We start from the raw sequence: 20,602 nt of genomic DNA on the forward strand, positions 1-20,602 counted from the left end.
CTCATAAACTCTCCTTGCTGGATTGTTGACTACAGCTATCTCTTGTATTGAACTGCTGCCGAAAGGAAACAAAACACAGAGGCACCCGAAGACTGCTGTTACGGCACTGTGACCACGGGGGACTGGGGAGACTGCCTCACGTCTCTTCAAGATGACCCACGTGAACCCACATGAGAAACAGACCACAGCCAAAGAGAAGAGCAGAACTCTGCTCTGTGATAAAAGCTGCAGCAGGAGCTGCTCCCCCTCCTCTGTCTGTCTCTCTCTGTGTGTCTCTATCTCTCCTCTCTCCTTCCCTCTCCCCCATCTTTCTCACACACACTCACACAAACACAGTCAGAATTACATCTTCTACAATTACCAGCTCTTGGGCCTGCACCCAAATGTTAACTTAGTCATGAATTAATGGACCCTGTGGCCTTCACCACCCCTAAACTAGAGGATTTGGGGGAAATTGTTTTCAAATTGCTTCTAGTTTAGAAATGGAAGCCCAGTGGCTCACCCTTCCTTAAGCTTTGCCGGTGTCTCAATGGCAGATTCCTCATGCTGACCTCTCACCTTGCTTTTTAATAGGCATTATTAGGGGCAAGCTAACTCAACAGAACATCGTATAGTAGTGTGCTCTACAAACAGCTTTGCAGAGGAAAACAATCTGATCTTTTATCAGGTTGGTAGTGTGCTCTACAAACAGCTCTGCAGAGGAAAACAATTTGATCTTTTATCAGGTTGGGCTCATTTCTCAATTCCTACAAATAAATTTCTGTTCCCTTCAAAGACTGAGCAGATCCCTCTCAGGAATGCAATTTTAATATCGACATACCTGAACAGGTCCAAAAAGAGAACACAAAAGGGAAAAGTTCCCAAATCACTGACATTGAATCATTTGCAATTAACAGCATGATTTCATACTGTCATGCCTGCTTAACTTACATTTTTTCACTTCTTCAATGTGCTTGCATTAGGTTACGATAAAAGAGTTCAATTTAGTTGAGTAATAAACTAAAGGGCAGAGGGGAATATGCTGCCTCTATAGTCCGTTATACTAACATTACCCCTAAATAAATAAATAAAAAGTTTTATAAAAGGTGAGGCAGTTAAAATTCGTAAACTAGTTTAATATTGAACTAATTAAGCTATAGTACTATGAATATATTTTACTTGAAGAGAAAATAATTGGGACTCACTATAGATTGATGACAGAGATTTAGGGAAAATAAAAATAAGGGTTCACTTAAGACAGAATGCCTCAATTATTCAAAAAAAAAAAAGAAAGAAAGAAAATGTTACCTCTGGCCCTCAAATCCTGGGATGCCAAACATACTTCTTTCAGTACTTTAAAATGAACAAAGTCTGCAGTTTCATTTCACCTGTTTGATTTTATCTGTAAGTTACATCTCTAAGTGCTCAGTTTATTCAGACTGGCAGTGCCCTCTTACTCTCGGATGGCACAGACATGAATCAGGCTGTGGCATCTGCTGGCCCTAGCTAAAAGGCACCAAGCTATCCTCCCACCCCCAGCCCCACCAGATCCCCAGTCCAGCTTCACATAGGCTGTGCTGACCTCACACTGTGACCCTCATACCAGCATCCACAGGCTGCAGGTCATGACCTCGTGAATTTGCATCATGGAAATAAGGGCCACTGCAGGTCTGGTTACAGAACTCAAGGCTGCAGCGAGGGAGGAGAGGTGGTGAAGTCTCAGCTTCTCAACTCCACTGTTAGCTCATCTCCAGTTCTGTCTCAGTTCTAACAGAAAACTGGGCACGGGCGATATAATCCAGGTTTTGTTTCAAGTAACATGAAATTCACATGAGGTTGAAGTTCCTTTCTGAAATCTGAAAATGCCCGTTATGTTCAGTTATTCATATTTTTTTAAATCCAATTTTTCACAGCTTTTAAATTATTCTATTGAAAGTGGCCATTCAAAATAATTTCTTAATAAAAAAGTATTTAAAATATTAAATTGCAATTACCAGAACATAAACATTCCTTTAGGCATCTGGCTGAATAAACTTGTCTTCTCTCTTTCAAATTGTCCATCGAGTTTTAAGAAGCATTGGGCCATTTTTTTATTTCTACTTTATATTCAATGTGTAGCATCAGTTAGATTACCTTTCCTACCACATTTCTCCTGTAATACGCTTTGAGTAACATAAGCCTTAAAAATGCTATTAAGTCGCTCGCATCTCTGTAGAACAGCTGTGCCCAGAGTAAATCCTGGAGAAGAGGTTTTTAATTTTTTTTCTCAGCAGGGGGAGCTAACACCCTCATCCTGGAAGGTCTGTCAATGAACAAAATGAAAATTCAAATTCTGACTCGAACTATTAAAACGTCAATATTTAACTTGATCGAAGAGAGAAAGGAAACAGAGAAACATGGTTTAAAACTTTCAGCAAACGAAGCAATCTATTTGAAATGTACCTTTGTCTTGGAATTCTTGAGGATAGCTGTAAAACAAAAACAAAAACCATTACATTTGAAAACTGAAGCCGATCAAAAGAAGACTTCAATAACTAGCTCATCAGGGCCGACTGCTTAGTTCTCATTCTTTAAAAATGGTTTCACGAATTCACACTGCTTTATTTCCCTAATGTTCTCATCTGGAGTAACTAAATTCACCCAACATTTGTAAAGTTACGGGATAGATCGATTCATCAACAGAATTAAACAAAGTTGCAGCTGTTTCTCCTTAAGAGCTACAAATACTGCTTTTAAAAGAAGATCCTCGGACACACTTTCACTTGGGGCTACATATACAACAATTCCGAGTCTTCAGAATGATAAGACACTCTCCAACGTTGAAAAGAATGACACTGTGCATCCAGAAGACTCCATTTGTTCCACAGGCACCGTGCCATCATCAGATTGTAACAATGCTTAAACAGCAATATCCACATTTTGCTAACACCACCTCATTTTCGTGATATACAATCAAGAAATCTATCTGAGAGGCTACTTTTTGACAAGCATAAACAAATCTCTTTATTTCCACTTCGAGTATTATTACCCCTGGATTTTTTTTCTCCTAAATACTTAATACCAATTAAATGAGAACATAATTTTAATACACAGTAATCAAATTTCTTATTAAAATGATAATTACAAAATTGTTTATAAGGGAGAAAGTATTAATAAAAGTCAAGTGACTTACGCAGACTTTACATCTTTTATCTTCTTAATAAGGTATTCTCTCTTTTCCTTTGCTTTCTTGGATAAATTTTCCCCTCTGAGTGTTTCTGCTACAAATGTCTCAAGATCTAAAGCAAGCAATGGAAGAAAAAGGATACAAATTACAAGAGCAGATCATTTTCTGAAGCCCAGGACACTGGACTGTTCTTCCCTCTAAATGTTAATATCAGTACAATTTGTTAATGTTATTTTTCAAGTCCAAGCATAACAGCTGAAATATGTTTCAAATACCAAGTTGGACAAATGTGCTTTCCACTTAGCTACCACAATTTGTCTACTCTGCTTATGCTTAGAACAGCAAAGACTGTTTGGGTGCTGAACCTCATTAAGCTCGGAAGAAACATACAAGTTTTAATAAACTAAGATACTCCATAAAATAGATGCCCTGCTTTAATGCATACGTATAAAATCAAGTAAAGAGCTTTTATGCCTGTTAGAGGGATTGTATAAGTTCCTGTGTGCTCAAGGTATTCATAATGTTCTATAAACAAGATCAGACAGCTCCCGCCCTCCCCCCACCAACCCAATTTCAGGTGCACACTAAGCTTTAATGTTTGGGGTTTTTTTAAGTGATGACATTCCCTTTATCCCAATCGAAAACAGGCCTCCGTTTTTCCTGCTGAGACTTCGAAGTGACTCCCCTCCCACCTCACCCTCCAAATCAGTCGTCACTCAAGATTTGTGTGAGCCCGCCACTTTATTTAAAAGGAGAATGGAAGCACAAATAGGTTATTCCATTATTGAAAAATAGAGTGAACAAGGAGTGAGGCATTTGTAATTTCATATACCTCTCTGCATTGCTTCATTCTCTTAGGTGGAAAAAAGCCCGATAAATTTCAAGGCTATTTCGGCATTTAGTTCTCTATCTGAGGGACTTTAACGTCCGCTTTTATTCTGCTCTTTATGACACCTCCATTATTTTTTGAGTAGCCCAGATATCACTGCACTGCCATTTACAGAAACTTATATTAATACTGTTTTCGGAATTTCAGGGTGCCCTGGGAGATCCTAATTACAAACATACTCCTGTGTCATAAAATCAGGGTTGGAACTCACTGAACTAATCCTTAACGTGAGTAGCAGGTGTCCAGCCATCTTTATACTCCTTTCACAGCACTTCCCTTTGAAAAGATAGCCTGATGAAGTTTACTGTTATCACCTGATTCCCACTGATGAGAAGATCTTCTCAAAACAGTATTGATATTACGTCTAGTCAAGAAGATTCAAACCACCCAAGCTCACATGTGCCAAAGATGTGAGTCTGATTTCCAGTTCAAATCATAATTTTCAATTCCTGATTTCAATAAGCATCTTAAACAAATGAAAAAATAATTACACCTTCTGGAAAGCTGGTGAAGGAGATCCTATCATAACACCAAGTTACAAATAAAAGAATAAAAATTAGATCTTCTAATTCATTTTAAAAAAAGTTCCTTTGCTCGAAGTCCATCAGTTATCTGAGACAATGTTAAGTAAATGTCAAGGTGTATAAATATCAAAATGGAATGAAACACAAAAAGCAAGAAGGCTTTGTCCCACGGGGCCGCGCATATTGGAGGGACAGAAGATATTCTGAATTTGATCAGTACGGACCGCAGCATTTACCTCACCCGAAGAAAGCAGAGATTCTAAATTCACACCAAAGGAACTCTGAGAAACAGCTTTCTTTTTTCTTTTTTTTTCTTCAAAACCCACCCACCCACCTCTCTTCATTCACTAAGCTGGCTACATTTATTTTACACTCGGCGTCCATGCAACCTCTAAGCATTTAAATAATGATTTCCATTAAAAACCACCCCACTGGCTTTCCAAAGATCCCCCCAATTGTGCTGGCAATTCGATGATCTCTTGGAGAAACAGAAAAGTCAACTTTTCGTTTCTTTTCTATTCTTCCCTTACACCGCTGCATGAGAGAAGGACGAGCTAGTGAATAGTCTGCTTAATGTTATTTTCATTCAATGTTTATCTTTAATTCCCCCTTCCTCAAGTATTTAATTGCCTATTTTACATTTTCATTATGCAACCCAAGTTTAAACAAATCGACTCCACTCGGCATCTCCCCAAGCAATAACAGAACAAATTACAGCCCAAAAGTTATTTCTTCAAAAAGTCATTTCAGTTCTCTAATAAACTAAGAAGGCTGTGATACTCCATTACAAAATCCAGCCCTGCAAAGTCTTGGAAGATGGAGCCAATGTGCTAAGGGGAGGGGAGAGTGTGTGTGTGTTTGGGGGGGGGGTTGTCTTGGGGAAGATGGAGCTGCTGAGATGCGGCTCAGATGACAAGGATGGGTAAAGGGTGGACTGGGGGTTGGATGTGGGGGAGGGGGGTCCAAGGGGAGCTGTTCAGCATCTGCACTCATGCTGGGAACCAACTTTGAGGGAAGAGGGAGCTGAGGTTGGCTTTGGGCAGCCTGAAACCTCCCCCCTTATACACACACACCCCACCTTTGATGCCATTTCAAAGCCTAAGCAGCCTGGCCCCCCCAGGGCTCCCAGCATCCGCAGCACTGAGGGACCCCAGAGAAGCCGAGCCCTGAGCTGTTCCGCTGCCAGAGTCAGGCTTAAGGAGGCTGCCCCTCAACCAAGCTGCCCAATGGGCTGCCCCCCTCCTCCTCCTCCTCTTCTTCCTCCTCTCTGCCTGACTCCTCCTTGGGGTTCCTGCGCTCCTCTCCACGGCACCCTTGGGGACTTCCTTAGAAGCCCCCGCCAACTATGGGGGAGCGCAGGGCACTGCTTCCAGGACGTGTGGCTGAGATCAGACCCATGGGGCCAGTGGGGTGGGGTGGGGTGGGACCTGCTGGTGCTAGCAAACAGCAAAAGTCATACATATCTCAGAAGGGAAGAGCTGGAGCAAGGCCAAGGTATCTGGTTATGTGGGATGGGAGCCTGAAGCTTTTTCCAGGGGCCCACTCTGACCTGGTCTGCATTTTAGCACTACTAACACAGGGTTTTCTTGGATACTGGACTCATCCATGGTTGGCCGGGTGTCATCCTGGTCCCTGGATTCTCCCTTCCCCCACTTCAGGCAGCCTCCAGCCACAGCCAGCAGCTGGCAAAGATAAGGCTCAGGGAGCCACAGTGAGCACAGAGGGAAAGAAGACCAGGCTCCAGTGGTGGCAATCTTCCAGTGCTACCAACAAGAACCAGGGGATGCAAAATATTCAAATCGATCACCCTGATGGCAGCGGGAGTTCCAGGCCCACTCTGAAACAGAAGCTCCCACCGGACAGAAGGAAGGGCCACAAGCCGGACAGAGCAAGCCCACTGCATTCCCTCCAAGTCCTCCCCCTCCCACCTCCCTTCCCTATACCCAGAGGGCTGGGCTCATTGCAGGAGGGGCAATGCTAAGTGGAGCCTAACCAAGCCAGGCCTCCATGGGCATCCTTAAGAGAGAAAAACTCCCCTCCCCAGCCATCCTCCTGGTTCAGGAGCAAGGGGGGGCGGGGCAGGCTTCAAGGAGGACCCTCTAACCACAGCCGACAAAGGGAAGCCAGAAGGGAGTCTGGGCCAGGGGTCAGACAGGAGGGGGGAAGGGGCCTGACTGCCTGAACCACCCAAAAAGGTTCTTTCTCTCCTCCTAATGGTATTTCTAGGGTGACTAAGGTGAGGGATGGCCAAAATCACACCCCAAAGTAGAGCTGGACTGGCCAGGACAGCCCCTTTTACCAGGCTAACAATGACAGGAAAAGCTACCAACTTCTGGGGGGGGGGTCCCAACTATGCAATCAACTACGCAGAGGTTTCATTGAGAATTTTGTCCCCCTCCCAAATTATAGGGTACTGAGTCTGTGACTAATGTAAACTTCCAGCTACCAGACTTCATCCCCACCCCCCAAATGCAATCCAATGGGGAGAGGACACTGAAAGGCTCAGGATGTGAACATTTGGACCCTTGGCCCACCCTAGTGTTCAAGTTTGATCAATGGGCTAAGTGTGAGCACCAAATGGGGATCGCTCACTCAATACCCCATGTGGTCCTGACTACTTCATTCCACATCCCTCTTACTTTTTGAACTAGGAACATATTTTCACTTGGTATTCATGGAGAAATGTGGTCTCCAAACTGCCTAGGGAGGGATCCCAGCCTAGCATTTGATCAAGGGTCAGAAGGAAAAGACAAACTTGCCCCTTAGAAACTTATCAGTGAGAACAGGCAAACTGGTGGAACTGGGCCCAGGAAGATCAATGGAACTAGATACGCTGAGCTGGAAAGCAGCTAACTGAAAACAATGATTGATTGAACTAATCAATGCTCAAGCCTTTGCTTTGATCATCAAGGATTTTTACATCTTATGTGTGGTGGAGGCTTAAGTTCGGGGTAAGGCCTTCTCTGCCAGCAAAGCAGGATAACAGTGGTAACAGGATAAACCTGAATCACTCAGAATCACATGATTTGACAATTTCCTCTAAATTGGCTTCGGATGCTAAATGAGTGTCTGTTTTGTTCAGAAAATAGAATGTAACCAAAATTCTGCACTGCTCCGTAGCTAGAATTAGGAGGGAGCCTTGCAAAGCCACACATTAATAAAAGTCAGGGCCTTGTCAGAAACCATGTTCAAACAAACCACAATGAACAAGCCAGAAGCTTAAAATGGGCACTCATTGTTCTAGAGTGTCCATTGTAATGTTCGGGCATATGATTGGAAAAGCAATGTAAACTCACTGGGATGAAAAAGACAGACTTGGCTTTAATTGAAAAAGACAAACTAAGTGAATGATGAGTATATAAAACCTACCCTATGCCACTTTTATCACCCATAGATGACACTTAATCTCAAATTTATGAGACAACTGAACTAGGTTTTGAATCACTGGAGGCTTTTCTTCGACGACTATCTCTGTGTTTCTTCTTTAAATACTGGTATCTGTGAAGACGAGCTAGAAATGTTCATGCAATTCTCATTGCTTGGTATATTTGGATTCCTTTTAATAATAATGAAAGGCCATTTGAGAAGAGGGACTCTGACAATGATCAGTAACAATGAAGAGGCTCATGGGGTTACCAAATCAATCTGGAACACAGCAGCAGCAGCAACAAAAAACTAGGCCCATGAATGTGCCCCGGATAGCGACAAACCCCCAATGGGGGCCGTGGCTTCCCAAAGCTTTTCTGGCCAACACAGACACGAGGGAATCTCCGAGCTGCTGGCAGTTGGCTTTCAGGTCACCCCCATGTGCCGAGGGAGGATCTCCTCGGGTCTGCCTGCCCGCTGGGCCAGGCCTAGTCAGTCCTGCTTTGTCAGGAAAATGCAGGTGCTCAAGGAGGTGGCTCCTGGTGACTCAGTAGGTGGCAGTCTTCCCTTTACATACTCAGATGGTGCCCCACAACAGGGTTATGGGGAACTCAAAAAAAAAATGCTGAAACTAATTTTAGAGGGAAAAGGAAACTAATGTAGTGACCACGAAACGAGCTTAGGCAGGGCGGCTCTGGGTCGAGGTCACCCTCTGCAGTGGGACAATGATGCCGCTTCACCTAGGCGCTGTGCAGCCTCCAAGAGAGCCTCCTGGCAGATGCCTCAGGAGCCAAGGCTGGGTTGCCACTGGATGCCCACGCCAAGCCCAACAGCGCCAGCTGACTTTGGCTCAGCTGCCCAGCCCCCACTGCCATGCTTCCACACTGTGCTGAAGCCCATTTCACTGAAAACAGGATCCCAGCACAACGACTTTCCCTTAAGTTTTCAAGCTTTAGAGAAAAGTAGTTAATCCAACGGGCAAAATTTCTGCCTGAGCAGCTGACCCGATGGATTTCCAGTTGTGGGGTCTTGTCTCTCTTTGCCTTCCCTGGTCTGGCCTGCCTTTCACGCTTTATCCATTTTAGCCATAACCGGGCCAGAAGGTGTATACACTCAGGGCTAGACACAGGGGAAACTCCAGTGGATTTCTGGATATAAGAGAAGGCTGATCTAAATGGTGATTTGGGATTATCCTTGGATCATAATTATCCTGTTTCTCCATCTATTATGGAGAAAATATAAGGCTACCTGTCGTTGAAATTTTACTTATCCTAACAGCAAATGCCATAAATCTTTCCTATTCCTCTAGCTAAATGAATAATTCATTAATTTCCAGAAGAAAAAAAAAAGTAGCTTTAAGACTCTGAGGTTTAATGGATAGAGAAAATGAAGGTACACCAATCAAACCCAAATATGTGCATCTACGAAATTCAACATTTTTTTTTTAAGCACATCTATGACAGCCTGGCTTCCAAGAACAAAAATCACCTTTAAAAAAGGAGCATGTGAAAAAAATGAGGTAGAATCTTTTATTTTTTTAAAATTAAAGGAGAGTCAATAGCTTTTGATATGCAGAAAAGTCAACATTACCAGCAGTATAAAACGATGACAAACATTTTATTTACTAGGACGGAGGGTTCTGAATAGGGCCAGAAATGGAAGAGGCAAAAAAGAATCCTAATATGGAATCAATGAACCAGAGCTGTGAGGGCACCGCCAATAGCACCCTCCCCACCCCCACCCTACCCAATGGATCTGCCTGCAGGTCACCTGCAAGGCCCAGCCCTCCCCCAGGGCTCTTTCTAAGGCGTGGAAATGTTGGCTGGAACCCTGAACTACCAGCTTACCTGGGATCCACTTACTTTCCCTACCAAATATATAAAGTCAATGCCCACAGCTCCTGCTGCGGCCAAAGTCCACAGGCAGGACGATGTTTATACCAGCCAATCATCTGCCTGCCAACTTTCTTATTAGGGGAAATATGCCCAAATTGGGGCAGGTGTGGGGGGCCCTGGCTCATGGATCCCATCCTTTCTACAAAACCATGGATAGGGGTGCACTTCCCAAAATGACACTTTCAGATAAATTCTTCCCAAAGTGTAATGAGTGCCTAATAATCTCTTAAGATTAGTCCTAACACTTTGTTAACTGACTCTTTTTTTAAAAAAACCTTCTAACTCTTTTATATAGACAAATGGTCATAGGAATGCTGTCGGATTCAAAACAATGAATTAAATCCTAGTGAAGAAAACCCAAACATTTCAAACCTTTTCAGTCCTGTTGATCTTGGGGACACACTGACATTAAGGCTCTTCCCCATATTGTGGACATCTGGACCACTTGGGCATTACTACAGATGCCTGGCCAATCATTAGGATGGCCCACAGGCCTTCACAAAGAACAACTCAAGTCCTTTTTAGACAAACACATAAGGGGAAGGGGGACAGGAATAGGCATTATTAAGCACCCACTCTGTGTCAGGCATTGCCCTAAGCTCTTTCCAAAGACTATCTCATTTAACCAATAAAAAGAAAAAAGTCTCCTACTATCCTCCATCCAAGCTGTGGTACTGCTGACATCAATGAGGCCCCAGTGACCCAGCTTCTCTGCCTGGAGTGTTTGCTAACAAGGGGCAGCATCTCTTCCACCAAACATGGCCAGCCAATCCACAGTTAACATAAACATGAAACAGGGGAATTGTTAAAATGACCTGAGCCAAGAGGCTGCTTCAGGGGCTCCTTGGGGCTTTCCTGCCCCATGGGGAAGGTTAGGGGTCCTAGCCTAGTACAAGTACTGGACCACTGACCTCTCCCTCCCATCTCACAAGAGTAAGGCCCCCACAGAACCCAGGCCAGTAAGAACCTCGAAGGTCTCCAGAACCAGACAGGCCACATGAGCCCTGGTAAGTAAGGTCGAGGTGAGCTCCTCTCTGGGGGTCCACTACCAACCCCCCAAATAAACTATGAAGCTCAAAAGTGATACCTTCTGGGACACATTTCACAACTATTAGAAGAGAAATCAAGGCCTGATTTAGCAACTGCTGAAATAATGGACCACAAATAGATATGCAATGCCACTACTACACCCCAGGGAGGGGTTAACCTGTAGACAAGAGTGACCAAGTGTGGGCGCCTGACTTCCCAGCCCTGGGCAGAGTCCCTTCCATCAGGCCCTCAGCCTTACTCTTCTTGCAGTGACATGCTGGCCTATTGGCCACACTGCCAGGCTCTGCCCACCCAGGCATTTCATTTTCTGGGGGGGCCTTGCCAAGCACCAAAATAAAGAAAGTGGTCAAATCTCTTTACATTGCTGCACTTTATTTGACTGTGAAATTTTAGATTTTACTCTTTTTTAAAAGGGCATAAGAGAAACCCCTCCTCCCTCCTCATCTTATCACTCTTCCTCTCCCTCCTCTCCTCCCTCCTTCCTTCCTCCTTTCCTCCTTTTTCCCTCCCTCCTTCCTTCCCTTTCTGTCTCCTTCTTCTTTCCCTATCTCCTCCTCCATTCTTTCCTTACCTTTTTTCAGTCCTTCCTCCTTCACTTCCTCCTTTCTGATCTTATCCTTTCTCCTTCCCTCCTTTCTTCCTTCCTCTCTCCCTCCTTCCTCTTCCCTTCTTCCCTCCTCCCTTCCTCCCCTCTTTCCTTCCCTTTCTCCCTCCTTCACTTTCTCCCTACTCTCTCCTTCCCTCCCTCCTTCCTCCTTTTATTTCCTTTTCCCTCTTCCTTCCTCCCTTCCCTTTTCCCCTCCTCCCTCTTTTCTCTTTCTCCTTCCCTCCCTCACCCCATTTCACTCTAATAACCATACAATTGCCAGGCACATCTGAAATACAATGAACAAGCAACAATCATTACTTCCGGGGGGCTTCCAAAATAACTAAACTAAACAGATAAAAAATTGGCCTCTCCATTTTACAGGACTCAAGTGAGCTGATGTCTGTGGGTAAGGGCGTCTTCCTCCTTCTCCCACCAAGGGACCCAGAATTTCAGAGAGGAGGGCTCTGAACCCAGAGATCCCTGCTAGGGCCTGCAACAAGGCGTCAGGACACCACACCTTACAATTACTGGGTGAGCCTGGGCAAGGCCCTCCATCCACTATGCCTTAGTTTCCCTTCTGGACCAGGTGGCCCTGGAGGTCCCTTCCAGCCCTAAATCTTGGATTCTAGGAGGAAGCCACTTCACCTTTGTACAATGAGAGGGTCGATCCAGCCCATCCGGAGGTACCTGGCATATAAAGGTTTTTGACCTTCTCTGGGCCTCAGTTTCCCCTCTGGTAGAACGAGGGCACTGGGCTGGCAGACCTCAGAGCCCCAGGTCCAAGGCCCTGAAGAAGCACTTCATGTGCGTGGCCTCAGTTTCCCCCTCTGCAAAAGGATGGGGGCCCTTGAACTCTCTTCCAGCCCAACATCTGGGATCTTATGATGGAGCCCCTACACATCCCTGGGCCTGTTTCCGCCTCCGTAAAACGAAGGGTTTGGACCATCTGATCTCTGAGCTTCCTTGCAGACCTAGATCTAGGATTCTCCGATCTTAACCTCAGTTTCACCTTTCCCCAGGCACTGGCGGGATCAGGCCACCGGGGTTCCCGGCCCAAGGATCATCTAGGCTTCGCTAAAGGGCTCAGCGCTGGGCGCTGCTGGAAGCAAAGAGTCGTGGCCTCCCCCGGATCTGCCAGCGGCGGACTCCGAGGGCTACTTCCCCTTTTTCGGTGCTGACAGGTAAGTCCCCGGACCGGCCGGCCTCCCGGCCCCGCGCTCCTCCTCCTCCGGAGGGGCCCGCCCCCGCGCCGTTGCACCGCACCGGCCCGGCGCCCAGCGCACCTTCCCCACGGCCGGGCGGGCGCGCAGCGGCTCAAAACGGCGGGGCCTGGCCACCGCGGCTCGCCGTCCGTCCCCCGCCCCCGCGGTCTCACCTGCCAGTAGGCTCCGCACGTCGTCGGGAACGGCTCCGGGAGAGCTGCCGGCCTGGAGCATGGTCGGGACTGGACGGACGGACAGACGGAAGGAGAGCGTGCCCGCCGGCCTGCCTGCCCGCCTGGCCCCAGCTGCTTCCCAACGAGGAAGTCCCCGCCGCCCCGGCTGGCCCGCAGCCGCTGGACTCGCAGCCGGCCCGGCCCGGCCCGGCCCCCTTCCGAGCCCCGCCCTCCCGGAAGGGAGGGGAGGGGCCTGGGACGGAAGCATGGCTCACTGCGCCTGCGCAGCCCCTAGCCCCGCCCTTCCGAGGGGGTGGGAGCCGCCTGAGGTGGGGAAAAAAACGCGTGGCGCCTGCGCGGTACCAGCCGCTGCTGCGGACCCCGCCCACTACACAATGGAGTTTCGGACAGTCCCGCCAGCCGTATGCCAAGGCAGCCTGCGGTCTAAGTCCATGAGGCTCCAAACGCGCCGGAGCGCCCATCCTCCTGTCCATCTAGCTCGTGCGGGACTCCCGGGACCTCTCAGACCCAGCCCGCCAGACGCATCCACGTACCCAAAACAAATATGGCAGCCCCTCTCAGGTCGCGGAAAAGCACCGAGTTCAGATCTTCCGCCAGTCCTCCCTGAGAAGCCTATCCGCGGGGCGATCTTCGAAGACTGCTTCGTGATTGGCTCTTAAGCTGTTTGCCCCCTCCCACTGCCTTGTTTCAGTATTATTTACCCCTACAGAAGGGAGGGGAAAGGGGTGGACCCAGTCCTCCCAGTTGAGATTGGCCAATCAGAGCGGAAGAACGGGCCTGACGCCCCTCCCCCGCCTCCGTGGGCCGGGAATGTGAGGCTGGAGCGCTGGGCGTATCCTCCGGCGCCTCTGCAGCCCCGCCCCCAGGCCTGTCAACCGAGGGTCTAAATAAGACCCCCCCTCTCCATCCTAGTGGGATACGCGGCTGCCAGAGGCGGGGCTCCCCCCGCCAGGGTCCGAGGGCAGGGCGTTTCAAGCCATACTAGGCTCCAAAGCCCCGGGCAGGAGACCCGGGCTTTAAGAGGGGTCAGCCGCCCTCTACCTTCACTTAGCGTTGATTAAGCACCTGCCTCCTCTACCCTTCGGTCAGGGGCTGGGGGGCTCGGGACAGACATCTCACAGCCCCCCTGGACTGCTCAGAGCTCTCCCCCACGCTCCCACATGCTGCCTCCTCTCTGCCACTCGGTGTTAATGCTTTTTTACTATTGACCTTCTTACAGGCACAGAGATGAAACAGCTCCTTCCCTCAACAAGCTTACTTTCCATTAGAGGAAGCAACATAGAAGTTACCTTCAAAATATAGGCTCCTAAGTTGTGAGCTAGAAAGGACCCTAAAATTGGTGGAGTCCACACCCTACCCCCACCTCTCACTTTACAGACGAGCAGACTAAGGGGCAGCTAGGTGGCTGGGTGGAGAGAACGGTCCCAAGTTCAAATCTGGCCTCAGACACTTGCCGTCTGCATGGACCTGGGCAAGTCGTTTAACCACGTTGGCCTCAGTCCCTCATCTGTAAAGTGAGCTGGAGAGGGAATTGGCAAACACTCCAGTATCTTTGCCAAGAAAACCCCAGATGGGGTCATGAAGACCTGGACACGACTGAGCAAGAAAAGCCTAGAGCCCAGAGGAAAGTCTTCATTTAAGATTCCATTATGTTCACAGATCATAGCAAGTTACTAGCTGATCTTCAGAAATTGGTATAACCAAACAATTCAATACCCAGAGGCTAGCTTCTCGGTGAAGAGCCCCAGCAAATTTAGCTGAGGTGCTCCTTCAAGGACAGACATACACAGTGATGGATCCCTGGGGCCACACCTGAACCCTTCCCAGCTTGGCAGGACTCGTCAATGCTTGACTTCACTAACTGTGCCTTAGAGCACTGGGTCATCTTCCCTTTGAACTTGAGGCTCAGAGGAGGACCTAGACCATGGTCAGGGTAAAATGTTAATGAATAAATGAAATATCCTGTATGTTTCTCTATGTTTGCATAGGATGCAAAAGTATAGGATAAAGTTGTTAGTGCAACAGTTGCTTTCTTTGATGGGTTTTGGTCAAGATGAGTCAACAATGTGGCCTAGCACTCAGAAAAGTCAACGTACAGTTGGGTTGCATTAATCTATGTATAGAATCCAGAGCAAGGGAGATGCCATTATACACTGCCCTGGTTAGACTCCTGGAGTATTATGTCCACTTCTGGACACTTCATTTTGAGAAGGACATTGAGAATCTACAACATGGTCAGAAGACATGATCAAGATGATGAGGGTATCCAAGTCATGCTGTCCTGGCATCAAACATCTGAAGATCTCTCATACCAGGGGGCATGGAATCCTTCTATTGGGCCCCAAAAGACAGAGACAGTACAGAGAGGCAGGTTTTGACTCAATATTTTAAAAGATCCTAACTAGAGTTTCACGAGGGGAGATGGGCAGTCCAGGAAGCAGAGCATTCCTGAACCCTGAAGATTTTCAGGCAGAGACTAGATGACCACTTACTGAGGCAGCTAGGTGGTGCAGGATAGACTTCAGGGACTGGAATGAGAAAGATGAGTTCAAATCCAGCCTCAAACACTTAGTAGTTATATGACCCTTGGGTTCAGTTTCTGAGTAGGTTCCTTCCTTCCTTACAGATGTGGGGACTCATGTTTCTGTTATTTGGACTGAGCTAAATGACATTTTGGGTTCCTTCTATCCCTGGGACTCTCTCCAGACCTGTGCATTAAGGAATGTCTTGGCTACAACCACCTACAAATATTCTCTGGGCAACCCCCATCCTTGGCTTTCTCTATTCCTGTTTCAGGGTTGCTCAGTATCATTTGGGAAAATTGCAAAATCTAGCTGACTATACCCACAGTGAATTTGTCACTTGACCTCCAAAGGACTTTTGCTGCTGCTCCACAATCCTTCTCCACCATTTTATTGATTCCCACTCATTCCTCCAAGCAGCTGTTCCAAACCTCTCCTCTCTGATCCTCATAACTCTGGCCCCACCCCCACACTTAGAACGTCTGAACTAACCTCTTCTTTCTCTGAGAAGAATGAGGCTGGCCTCATTCTCCATTCCTTCTTAACAATGTGTTCCTCCCCAGGCTCATAGGAAAAGAGTTATTGCATCTCCTTACTGAAGCTGATCTCTCTTCCCATGTCCTTGAACCCATTCCCTTCTTCCTTCTTCAAGACCTGGTTCTGGAAGTCATCTCTCTCATTTATCTGGTTCCTTCCCCCTCTGCCTGCAAACATGTCATGGTCTCCCTATTCCTCCAAAAGCCTTCTCTTGACCCTATACATCCCATCCAGATATTAACAGATCTCCTTCATTATTGAACTTCATTTTTTAAAGTTGGCTAGAACTGATGCGTCCACACTTCCTTGCTTCTCAAGTCCCAGAAGCTGGGCTTCTGCCCCCCTCCTACAGAAAGTACTCTCTCGGAAGTGACTAATGACATTAGGTGGAGTGCACTAAATGATATAATAGCCTGGAGTTCAGCAAATCTGATCTAGAGGGCTTTAAAGTGAAGAGGGAAAGAGAGAGAGGGAGAAAAAGGTGCCCGTTATCTGCCAAGGTGTTCACCAGACAGGAGCAGGCACAAAACAGGAAGAATAGCCATGAAGAGGAGCACACATAGGAGAAAATATCCAAGAAGATGGTGGGGGGAAAAAATTCACAGGTCTCCAATGCCCATGCAGAAATGTACAAGGAATGGGTAATGAACAGGATAAACTGGAGACCTGAATGCAAAGAGGCAATGTTGCTATCATAAAATGATTGAGAGGTGATGGAAAGGACTTCGTGACCAGGACAAAGTGCCGATGGAGGAGGTCTGCTTCAACTTCAAGAATTCAGTGGCTTCATGATATCATAAATACTGCCTCCAGTGGTGCTGGTGACAGCCCCTCCACAGCTTTTAACACCAGATGGGTGTTAGCCTCATTCAAAAGGAACAGAATAGATAAAGGGAACAAGGGAGGGAGTTTCAAAACTTTGTAATATCTTCATAGGAGGAGATTGAAGAAGAGGCTGGAGAGAGGCTAGTGCAGAGCATTTGATCAATGGAGGAAAAAAGTGGCAGCAGTCATAGAGGGGTCACTACAGGCTGCCAGTACAAAAAAGGAAACGTGAATGAAAATAGATCGTAAAACTGGGATTCAGGTATGATATAAAAATGATGGGAGACTTTACGTTGCCCAGGTATTTGCTTGTCCCTCTGCCAAAGGTAAAGAAACTTACACAAATTCCTTTTTAAAAAAATAATTCTTTGACATCTTTCTGATGGTTCCTCCTATTGGTTTTAATTTTTACTTACAACTTCACTAATGTAAAAATATCTTTAATGGGTATGTAAATGTAAAGCCTATATCAGATTGTGCTCCGTCTTGGGGAGGGAGGGAGAGGGGGAGAAAAATTTTCAACTTAAAAGCATATGGAAGTGATTGTTGACAAAATAAATTAATAAAAAAATAATTTAAAAAATAACTCTTTGAGAAGTAAAGGAAGTAACAAGAGGGAACTGTTCTCCTGGACCTAATTCTCACCAAGAAGGAGGAAGTTACAGAATCAGAAATGATGGGAACATTAGGAGGAAATAACTACGGCATCTTAGAATGTGTGAGAGAGGAAGGGAAAGCCAGACATGATCTGACCCACATTCTATATTTTATTTTCTTTTTTAAATCTAATTTCATTATTTTTGTCATTAACAAGCATTTATTTCCTCTCCCTCTCTAACCTCTCCCTCACTGAACAGTTTAAAAAAAAAGAAGAAAAAGAAAACCATCGTAACAAATTTGTGCTATTGTTCAGTTGTTGCAGATGTGGCTGACTCTTCATGAACCCATTTGGGGTTTTCTTGATAAAGTTACTAGAGTGATTTTCCATTTCCTTCTCCAGCTTATTTTACAGATGAAGAAACTGAGGCAAACAGGGTTAAATGACTTGCCATGGGTTCCACAGCTTGTAAGTGTTGGAGACCAGATTTGAACTCAGGTCTTTCTGACTCCAGGCCCAGCACTCTATCCTATATGCCACCTAGTTTCCCTAACAAACATGGAGAGTTAAACAAAACAGATTTCTGCACTGGCTATGTTTCATTCTGGATTTCAACTCCATTGCCTCTGTGTCGGGAGATGGAAGGCATGTTTCACCCGTGATGCTTCTGAATTGTCATACCCTACATTTTAGAATAGATTTCAGAAGGTTCAGAGAAAGGATAGGTAACATCCCAGTTCTAAGATGTTGCCAATGACATTCCAAAGACACAAACAGAAACGATTTTGATAAGGAAGAAAAGAGAAATATCTAAGAAGCCAAATGTGGGTACCCAGGTAATGCAAAAACAAATTTACACCTTAAGAATGCATACAAAAAATTGAAGGAAGTACATACTGCAACCAAGAGAGTAGAAATCAAGTAAGTCTTCCTTCCTCATCCTCATTTGTCCATTCTAAACCATAGTCATGTTCATTCTTTTATTTCTCTTATGGCCCCAAGAGAGTTTTAACAAGCACTCCCTCTCAACAATGTCCTTTGGATTCATGTCAGCCTTAGCTCATTCTGACAGTCTGACTCCTGACCTGCTCTTATAAGACTGTGTCATTCTATTGCATTTCTTCTCTGCTTTCTGCACTCTCCAGCCTACCTGTTCTTGGGCCTGGAATGTGCTCCTCTCTACCCCATCTCCAATTAATTGCTTTAGAAAGGAACTCAAATGCCACCTCCCCCACAAAGGTTGCTTGTCCCCACCAACAGCTTTGCCCTTCAGTCCTTACACATCTCTCAGGAAGTTCTTTAAGCACTAACCATGTAACATTGCATTTTATGACCATCTGTATTTGTTTCTTAAACCAGCCCTAGACTGTAAGCTTCATGAGTACAAGAACTGTGTCCTTCTACCTTTTTATCTCCCCCAGTACCTAGGAAAATGCTCTGCACACAGGCAGCACCTCGTAAGTGTTTATAGAAAGAATGAATGGACCAGAAACACAGCTGGTACTCTTTAAAGATCTCCAAAGAAGCAGACTAGTCAACTTCTGTGGTAAGGAAGAATTCAAATGCCTCCCAACCATTATATGCTAATGATGCCCATCATACCTAACGATGTAAAATTCAACCCATGCTCTCTGCAGGAATTAGAAATACAAGAGCCTTCAAGGCATAGGATCGAAGGCTAACTTTGAAAGGCAACATGGTCTATGTAGAGCAAAGAGTCCTGGGTTAAGAGCTTCAAAAGACATGCATGTTAGTACCAATTCCTCAGTTTCCTTATCAGCAAATTGGGGAGGTTATTGTATATGGTATGTAAGGTTCCTCCCAGCTCTAAAGTTCTGTGATTCTAATTCTAAAAAAGTATGAAGTTTTCATCATCAACCATTTATTGAGTTCCCATAGTTTAGGAACACTGTATAAGATGCTTGGAAACAGAAAGTAAACAAAGACCCCTGTTAGGCAGCTATGTCCCAAGACAAAGACATTGCTCGGGAAGGAATGCAGGGAGGGTGAGCCAGAAGAAATTGAGTAATAAAGCAGTCACATGAAATATAGCATTTTGTCTACCACAAAAGACAGACAACATCTAAAAATGTGTTTTCCATTTGTTGACTTGAATTTTCTCCCCTGTAGATTTGCCTGAGGTCACATACCAAGTCTGTGGGAAAGTTTATATTATGATCCTTGCTCCCCAAATCATAGACCAGAGATCAGAGATCACAAGATCATAAACACTGAGGCCAGAAGAAGCCTACGAGCTCATCTCTTCTGCCCCTTCTTCTTACACACGGGGACCCTCAGGCCTAGAGATTGATTCAGATTTAATCACAGAACCAACACTAGGAACCATTGTTCATTTCCCCCCTTTTTTTTTAAACTTTGAGTCTAGTCCTCATTCCTCATTGTTTTTCTCATCAGTATATCCAACTAAATGAAAGGCAGTGTGGGCTAATGGCAAGAGAGCTGACCTGGGAGTCTGAGACCTGTTTTCAAATCCCTGTCTTGACCTTCATCAGCTCTGAAGCCATAAGCATTAATTAGTTTCTATGGGCTTGAGACAAATCTCCAAGACATCTCCTAAGTTATAGACAAGTTGCAATCTAGGTGGAGGCTCCAGTGTATGGTTGATCGATGTCCAACTGAAAGAGACTCTTACTTTCCCAGACCAGATGCTAAAAGGGCAGGGATAGAACCTGGGAATCATCCTCGTAGGGAGCTCATGTGGAACTTCCTCTGCCAGGGCAGGTCTAAACCTTCACCACCACCTTCTCTGGTAGAAGAGAACTATGCGGTGTGCAGAACAATCAATGATGGTCATCTGAAGCTAACAGGTGAAGTGACATGCCCAGGGTCAAACAGCTTGTAAGCGTCTCAGGCAGCCTTTGAACCCAGGTCTTTTTGACTTTGAGGCCAGCTTACTGTCTTCTGTACCTGGCTGCCTCTCCAGTGCCTGAACTGTACTTGCTACACATTCTATCAGCTTCATATTACAAGTTGGTCGAGGACAGGAATCATGATACAACTTAAAGTCCCCCAACAACTTCTGGTCCAAAGCTGGTCCCACAAGCATCTCTCCCTCCCTCCTCAATTCTCTCTCATTGCCCTTGGCCTGGATCTCGCCTTTGGTTATTTGGGCAGATGGCCTTTCCCTTCCATAGACTGTTTCCTGCGAGCAGGATCTCTGTCCCATCTGTCTTTGTACCTCCACCCTTTAATTCAATTGAATGGAATAAAAAGGGCTTAATAAATATTTGGAGACTCAGAGCAGA

General features: G+C 45.8%; 1 protein-coding gene across 3 annotated transcripts in view; it reads right to left on the reverse strand.

The window, feature by feature from the left end:
* SKAP2 (src kinase associated phosphoprotein 2) overlaps positions 1-13,116 on the reverse strand; it is a 179,589-nt gene extending 166,473 nt beyond the window's left edge. The window contains exons 1-3 of one of the 3 annotated variants that reach the window (XM_020993212.2): positions 12,834-13,116; positions 3,152-3,257; positions 2,422-2,447 (exon numbers count right to left, since the gene is read on the reverse strand). In XM_020993212.2, the coding sequence (XP_020848871.1) occupies positions 2,422-2,447; positions 3,152-3,257; positions 12,834-13,101 (400 nt within the window). In that variant the 5' untranslated portion in view covers positions 13,102-13,116. The remainder of the gene's footprint in view (positions 1-2,421; positions 2,448-3,151; positions 3,258-12,833) is intronic. The other 2 variants (XM_020993213.2, XM_078151009.1) reach the window with 2 other exon arrangements.
* Positions 13,117-20,602: the final 7,486 nt, after the last annotated feature.

The sequence above is a fragment of the Phascolarctos cinereus genome, unplaced genomic scaffold (assembly GCF_003287225.1).
Source record: "Phascolarctos cinereus isolate Bilbo 61053 unplaced genomic scaffold, phaCin_HiC Scaffold_1;HRSCAF=81, whole genome shotgun sequence".
Taxonomy (NCBI): domain Eukaryota; kingdom Metazoa; phylum Chordata; class Mammalia; order Diprotodontia; family Phascolarctidae; genus Phascolarctos; species Phascolarctos cinereus.